Source organism: Pan troglodytes, chromosome 9, assembly GCF_028858775.2.
Source record: "Pan troglodytes isolate AG18354 chromosome 9, NHGRI_mPanTro3-v2.0_pri, whole genome shotgun sequence".
NCBI lineage: Eukaryota > Metazoa > Chordata > Mammalia > Primates > Hominidae > Pan > Pan troglodytes.
Window position 1 is genome coordinate 66,227,581 of NC_072407.2, and position 7,263 is coordinate 66,234,843.

At 63.4% G+C, this 7,263-nt stretch overlaps 1 protein-coding gene across 5 annotated transcripts; it reads right to left on the reverse strand.

Annotated features, from left to right (window-relative positions):
• Positions 1-130: 130 nt before the first annotated feature.
• Positions 131-6,068, reverse strand: RCOR2 (REST corepressor 2). 5 transcript variants are annotated; one of them, XM_024347229.3, is made up of 13 exons: positions 5,249-5,502; positions 4,690-4,707; positions 4,474-4,530; positions 4,097-4,177; positions 3,821-3,873; positions 3,574-3,735; positions 3,336-3,460; positions 3,180-3,249; positions 2,873-3,088; positions 1,787-1,864; positions 1,593-1,650; positions 1,222-1,451; positions 131-1,086 (listed from the first exon to the last, which is right to left on the reverse strand). In XM_024347229.3, exons 1-13 carry the CDS (start codon positions 5,373-5,375, stop codon positions 772-774), a joined length of 1,590 nt encoding a protein of 529 aa, XP_024202997.1. In that variant the 5' UTR covers positions 5,376-5,502; the 3' UTR covers positions 131-771. The 5 variants fall into 5 exon arrangements, with proteins under 5 accessions (XP_024202997.1, XP_024202998.1, XP_024202999.1 ...); XM_024347230.3 differs by lacking the exon at positions 4,690-4,707 and having other exon boundaries at positions 5,249-6,068; XM_024347231.3 differs by lacking the exon at positions 2,873-3,088.
• Positions 6,069-7,263: the final 1,195 nt, after the last annotated feature.

Below are 7,263 nucleotides of genomic sequence, written 5' to 3' on the forward strand. Positions count from 1 at the left end.
CCCGCCTGCCTTGCAGGAGAGACTTGATTCCTGTCTGGGGCCAGTGCTGGGTGGGCCCAGCTCCCCACTTACCCACAGGGCACAGACAGGAAGCAAAGCCCAGGGCCCTTGCACCAAAAGGGAACGAAAACTCAGCTTAGATTTTATTTTTTTTAATTTTTAAAAAATGTTGAAAAATAAATCCATGTCTGCATAAGTTCCCAACCCCCATTTCTCCAAGTTTCTGGAAGGTGGGCTTGGTGGGCACCCTCAGCTCCTTAGCATTTCCCAGCTGGCCCCTGAAGACAGAGCTTCTCTTCCAGCCTCTGCTGCTGTAAGGCCCCTCTGCCCACCTCCCCCCCTGCAGCCTCCCTCCCCGCCTCACCCCAGACTTATTGCTAAAAGAAGGGAAAGAGGAATGAGAACAGCCAGCACACCCAACTGCCCTCTCCCCACTCCACGCTAAGGTCACTACCCCGGACACACAAAGGGCAGGACCCAGAGGCCAAGCCCCAGCAGACTAGGACGCAGCCATTCCAGTACCGGCCAGGAAGCGAAAGTGCCCTCAGGCCAGCTCAAAGGCCCCTGAGCCCGGCCATGGCCCCAGGAGACAGGCCCAGCTGCCAGGAACACATGCAGAACCCAAAGGGCGGGGCTGGGCTGTCCGAAACTCTGGTCTTACAAAGACCCCGCCAGAGCCCTAATCCCTTCTGTCCTCAGTGACACCAGAGATGCCTGGGGATGGCCAGCAAAGGGGTCCTGGAGCCCGTGGTTGGTGGAGGACGTCAGGGCTCAGAGTGAGGGTGCTGGGGGCTCCAGAGGGGCTCCAATCAGAGTGGGTGGGGGCTGAGGGCCAGGGCGGGCGCTGTGGCGGGGGGCAGCCAGAGCGGGGCGGATGAGAGGCGGTGGGGGCTGGTTGGGGGCCAGCCGGGGCTGGAGGAAGCGGCCCTGCTGCAGTGGGGGTGGCTGTCGGAGCAGAGTGGGAGCTGTGGGCAAAGGTGGCCTCAGCAGCGGGGGTGGCTGGGACAGCGAGGTGGGCGGTGGAGGGGGTGGTGGCGCAGGGGGCACTGATCGGGGCACGGACGTGGAGACCGATGTAATCTGGACCTGAGGGGAGAGGAAAGAGTGAGAAGCCAGGCTCTTCCCGCCCTCAGCCCAGTCTAAGGACCAAGGCGGCGCCTCACCTCGCCTCGCCTCGCCTCGCCTCTCCTCTCTGAGGGGTTTCTCTCACCCCCTTCTCACCTCGTCATCTTCCTCTAGGGCTGGGGCTGGCAATGGAGCCCCTCTCCTAGCCTCCTCCATGGGGACTGGGGCTCCAGGGACCCCATCCTGCTCAGCCTCCCATTCCTGCAGCACCTCCTCCAGATTGAAGCGGCGCCGGTAGCTCACAAAGAAAGTCTTCACCTGGGTCAGAGTCTTGTTCCCAATCACCTCTGCAATAGCCCCAAAGTCTTTGCCATACCTACGGATGGCTGCAAGGGTCAAAAGGGCAGCAGCGTCAATACCCCTTAGAACTAGTTACTTCCCTGACCCTTCCCCTCTGCCCCCCCACTCCTTGGAGGGTGGGGAGATAGATTCCTGGGGTCCTCTCTTCTCACCACAGTTTAACCCACCTTGAACAGCCAAAAGCTGCTCATCTGTGGTCCAGCGGGAGTTGAACTTGGTGTTGGCCTGGAAAGCAAGGAACAACATATCCTTTAGACTCAAAACCATGCAAATGGCAGCCCTGCTCCCCAAGCAGTACTCTTTCTGCTCTGCCTCCGGAGAGAAACCCCCCTTTGCACCCTAACTTAAAGAGCAGCCATACCTCCGGGGGGCGTAGTGGATCAATACCGCCCTCCAGGGCTTGGCGCAGGCTGCTGTTCGTCTGCTTCATGCTCTGTACCTGGGAAGGCCAGGAAGTGGAGGAATATCAGACTCCCATCTCAGGCAGGCCACTATGCCCCTCACAGGACCCTACTTCTGCACAGACACCAGCACCACTGCCCCGGCAAAGCTTTCTGCCATCCACCATCTGGCTTGTTCCTCCTAAACAACTACTCAGTAGGGGAGCCGCTGGGGTTCTCCCCTTACTGCAGACCAGTTTATATTTTTATTTTATATATATATATATTTTTTGGGGGGGGGGTGGGGGGAAGGAGTTTTATTCTTGTTACCCAGGTTGGAGTGCAATGGCGCAATCTCAGCTCACCAAAACCTCTGCCTCCCGGGTTCAAGCGATTCTCCTGCCTCAGCCTCCCGAGTAGCTGGGATTACAAGCGCCTGCTACCACGCCTGGCTAATTTTGTTTTTTTTTTTAGTAGAGACAGGGTTTCTCCATGTTGGTCAGGCTGGTCTCGAACTCCCGACCTCAAGTGATCCACCCACCTTGGCCTCCCAAAGTGCTGGGATTACAGGTATGAGCCACCGTGCTCGGCCTATTTTTTTTTTTTTTTTTTTTGAGACGGAATCTCACTCTGTCGCCCAGGCTGGAGTGCAGTGGTGCAATCTCAGCTCACTGCAACCTCCGCCTCCCAAGTTCAAGCAATTCTCCTGTCTCAGCCTCCCGAGTAGCTGGGATTACAGGTGTGTGCCACCACGCCCAGCTAATTTTTGTATTTTTAGTAGAAACAGGTTTCACTATGTTGGCCAGGATGGTCTTGAACTGTGTACCTCAAGTGATCCGCCCGCCTCAGTCCCCCGGAGTGCCTGGATTACAGGCGTGAGCCAGCGCACCCAGCCTGCAGACCAGTTTTTAAGAGAAGGCCCAAAAAGAACACCACATTACTCAGAGTCCCAGAGGATGGGGCTCGGCCCCTGAACCATCTCGCTTACACCTCAGCTCCCCCTAGACTTCAGTTCCCAGGTGCCGAATGCCACCTTTGCATAGCCCGTTCATTTCCCAGGGCCCCACCTGGCGCTTGAGGGAGATGAGCTGAGAGTCAAGACCTCGGAGCGTGAGGTTGGCAAGGTCCGGGCTTCCTGACACTGCCGTGAGGCCCTCAGGGCTCAGGTACATGCCCTTGGGTGGGCGACGCCGGGTTCGCAAGGGATGGTGGCGGTACTGAGACACCTGGACCTCCTTTTTCCCAGGGCCTGGGCGTGCATTCAGGGGCCGAGAGGGTAGAGGCTGCCAGTGAAAGGAGAGGCAGGTAGGTGGTGCAGAGCCAGAGAGAGGCAAGAGGACAGGCAGGCAGGGCCCAGAGGCTCTGGGAGCTCACCTCTCTCTTGGGATCTCCAGGATCGGGCTCTCCCTCACTCACGCCTCCTCGACCCTCTTCGAGCTCATCACTGCTGACACAGGGGCCAGGGAGGGAATGAGGCAGCTGCCAGGAGCTCTACCTACCCCCATGCCCAGTGCTTGCTCCTGCCCCCACCTGTCTTCTTTGTCCTTGCGGCCCCCCAGCCGCCGGGCCTGTCTGTCCATCACACTAGTTCGGCTGCGGGTCTTCTTCCAAGAGTAGTAGTATTTCACCAGGCTGGGAATCAACTTGTCAGGCAGCTGGAGGAGGCAACGCCAGAAGCTGGGGCCCACTCAAGACTCTGGGCCCCAGGTAAGCTCTTCAGAAAGGAGGGGCAGAGGAGCGCCGGGGAGTGGGGGTGGAAGGGCTTTACCATCTGCTGGATCCGCTGGAAGCATTTGCCGTGGAAGCCAAAGGCCTGTTCAAACAGCACCTTGTCCTCTACTGTCCACTCGTCAGGGAATGGGGTGAAGTTGGCCAGGTCGGCCAGCGACTTCTCCACATCGTGCTTATGCCACAGAAGCATGCCCAGCGCCTGGCCCGGGGCAAGGGGCAGCTCAGGCTTAGCTGCCCCAGCACCGTTCCACCCCATTCCCAAGTCCCTGGGGGCCAAGGCTCACCTGCTCAATGTTGTAGCCATGCTTCTCCTTGGCCATCGCAATGTACTTGTCAACTGCAGGGGCAGCAGGGGCAGGGTCTTGGTGAAGGGGGTTATAGCTCCTAACCCAGGCCTGTCCAGAAAGGGACCACCCCCCAACGGCCAGGTCCCTGAACACGAGCCCCAGGGCAAGGGTTGGACCCACGAACACCTCAGCTTCCAGCCCCCTTCTGAGAAGAGCTAGCTTGGAGCTGGGTTGAACCCAAGCCCCCACCTCCCAGGGCTGTGCCCCACTCACGCTTGGCATCTGACACACAGTGGTTGGGTGACCACACCAGCATCCCCTTCAGCTCCTTGTTGCTGTAGCGTGCGGGGCTCTCTGAAAGGCCGAGGAGCAGGAGGGAAGACACTCAGATCAGCCTGGTGGCACAAGCCTAGACCCATGGCCAGAGGGCAGCAGAGGAGTGGAGCCAGGGAGGTTGAGGCCCAGAAGGGAAGGAGGGGCAGAGACCCAGACAGGAAGGCAGGGCAGGAAAGCAAACCATGCTGCGGGGCCACCCACCCCTGCCAGCCTGCCCTTCCAGGGGAGCCAGCCAAGGGTGCCCCAGGTGGGGCTGCAGGCCAAGCCCCGGGCCTCCACCCCCACCCCACTTCACAGCCTGTCCTGCCGCTCACCAGGCTTGCACTCCGGAATTACGGCCTGGTAATTGGTTCCAACGCGGATCATGCTGTCTGTGGAGCCAGGGGGAGGCAGTCAGGACTCCAGGGAGGGCGGGCGGGAGGGAGGATGTGGCGGGCGGGGGAGGTGGCCGGCCTGGAGTTCTCCTTCCTGACCACCCAGGGCCCCCACCTTCCAGGAGGCTCACTTTTCCCTCATTGTCCCCCAGTTACCTGCAGCCACAGAAGGGACTGGAAGAGGAAAAGACCCTGTCCAGCCATGGCCATTGGGGCTGGAGGGTGGACAAGGGGACAGTTTTAGAGCCCAGGCCAAGCAGGGTGCTTTGTTCCGGGGGAGGGGAGCGGGGTTGGAGGGCAGCCCCTAGACCTGGACCACAGCCCTGCAAGGAACCCAAGGCTCCTTCCCACCACAGGAGCCTCACAGCTCTGTGTGGAGGTGTCTCTCCAGTCCCTGCTCCAGCCAGACCTCAGTCCCCTGCAAGGTGGCAAGGTATGAGGGACCCACTCTATGCAAGGGAGGGATGCCTCGGTCCCTGAGGGGGTGAGGGCAGGGCAGGAGCCGGCAGGACGCCTCCACAGCAGCTAGGGGCCCAGGTTCCAGATTGGCTGTGCCGGCAGCCTGGGTTTGTGGGAGAAGCAACGCAGGGGCTCCAATCCAGGAGAGGCAGGAGCCATCAGTGTAACAGGCTCGTGGTCTGCAACTCTTCCCCCTCCCGCCCCACTCCGCTCCCCCCAGGCCGGCCCGCCTTTAACCCTAGGCCACCGGGCTCACCGTGCGAGTGCTCCTCCTCGCTGCTGTCATCCTCCGAGTGGGGCTGTCCGCCGTTGGGCACCGTCTTGGCCCGGCTGCGGGACAGGATCCCTGAGCCCGCGCTCGGCTTCTCCATCACCGAGGGCATTACCCCGCCCAGCTGCCCCGGGGGGCGCGGGAGCCTTCGGAGAGCGACAGTGGTTGCCGCACTCGCTCCGAGTGCCGAGCCCGGCCCGGCCTGGAGAGGTCGCCACTGAGGTTAGGAGAGGCAGGAGGTCAGCGTGGCTAGGGTCCGGCGGGGTGGGAGCCCACCTGGCAGCCCCAGCGCTCTCCACGACCCCCACGAGCCAGGGCGTCAGAAAAGTTTGTGCAGAAGTGGGGGACGCAAGGGATGAGCGCAAGGTCCGGTGCGGCTGGGGCGCGATTACTATGTACGCCCCTCAGGGTTGGGGTTCCCCTGAAGTCGGGGCCCCCTGTCCTCGGGGCGCCCTGGAACCCCACCGCCCACCTGCCCACGCCGTTCAGCGGCTGGGCGCTGGAGCGCAATCTGCGCCCCCCGGGCTCTGCGCCTCTCGGCTGCGCCGGGGATGCCCCAGTCCCCGGGCGGGGACCCGTGTCCCAAGCAGACCCCTGCCCGCGACGGCAGCCGGCCGGGGCACCGGCGGCGGCGGCGGGACGGCGCGCACGGCGCGCGGCGCTGGGCAGAGTTGCCGGGAGGCGGGCGGAGCGCAGCCGCGGGTGCCGCCTCGCACCCTCCCCGGCGCGCTCGCTCTCCCCGCCGCGCTCGGGCTGCGGCTTGCTCGCCCGCTCTCCGCCGCCGCTCGCTCCTCGCGCACACAATGAAGCTGCTGGCAGGGAAGTAGTGCCGGCTGCGGCCTCAGCACCCCTCCCCCAGCCGATGCCTCCGCCAGCTGAACATCTGGCCCTGGGGTGGGAGGGAGGGCCCGGGGGGCGGGGCCAGGGGGCCGGGGCCAGACCTCCAGGGGGTGGGATCAGGACCCTGGTGGGGCGCGCGTCCCGCTGCGGGGGCTCCCCTCGCGTCCCTGGGCTCCCAGACTTGCCCCTGGGGGAGACCCCACTGCCCCCCAGGAGTAGCCAGGGGTCAGCCCCACCCACGCGCACACCAGCACCACACACCAGTGGGCTCGGGTTACTGCCGCCTGCCCCGGGGGCCCTGGGGCCGCCTGCCCGCCCGCCCGGGTGGAGCCCAGCTTTTCCTTCCATTTCCCTTCCTGCCAAGGAACTCCCCGCCCCCCCTTCCGCAGGGGGGACCCCCCTCATGCGCCCTTGGGGGCCAGAACGGATGGGAGGCTGGACAGGCAAGGAATGAATTCCTCCAAGAGCTACCCAGCCAGAGGCTGGCTTCTGGTGGATCTGTGGGTCCCCAAGGGTCGCCCCAATTCCCTTTAACTGCTGCAGTATGCACCCCTAAACAGTGGTAGCAAGGGCTGAGGGATGGGGAGTGGGAGGTGTAGGGGAAGGTCTGGGCTGCAGGGGAGAGAGGAGCTGGGTCTCCTCCCCACTGGGTTCACTGTCACCCCAGCTGGAAGCAGCATCCCCCTCCCCCCGGACAAGCACGGGCAGAGTGACAGACAGGGAAGCGGGTAGAGCGGCACAGACGGAGATGGGGGAGGGGGTGGGCAAGAGACTTTCAAAGCCAGACCCAGCCACCCTGCCAGGCACACAAAGAGCCAGCGCACACACCGGCGGCGGCTCCGAGCCTGCGAGCTGCGCCCGTGCCCGTCCCCGCCGCCCGGGACACGTGCTGCAGCGCACACAAGCTGAAGCCCCCGCCCGCCGCCCCTCCCACCCGGAGCCCCAGTCTCCTGGACACACCTCCACCCAGGCACACCCCGCTGTGCCCAGACTGAGCCGAGCCCGCACTCGCGCCCTCCTCTCCCTTCCCTTCCTGGTCCACTCTGTAATCAGATTCCTAAATTTAGAAGCAGCCTAGGGCCCAGCCAGGGATCCCTGCCCCCACCCGCTGCCTGCGGCCGAGTGGCCGGGGTCTTGCGGTCGGGCCACGACCCGGCTGG

What these genes read in the sequence shown, in the direction of transcription:
- RCOR2 (XM_024347229.3), bottom strand. Translation starts at nt 5,375, where the DNA reads ATGCCCTCGGTGATGGAGAAGCCGAGCGCGGGCTCAGGGATCCTGTCC. An exon ending in CTGTGTGTCAGATGCCAAGC is followed by an intron (nt 3,874 to 4,096) that starts GTGAGTGGGGCA and finishes CTGCCCCTGCAG; the next exon opens with TTGACAAGTACATTGCGATG. An exon ending in ATGGCTACAACATTGAGCAG is followed by an intron (nt 3,736 to 3,820) that starts GTGAGCCTTGGC and finishes GCCCCGGGCCAG; the next exon opens with GCGCTGGGCATGCTTCTGTG.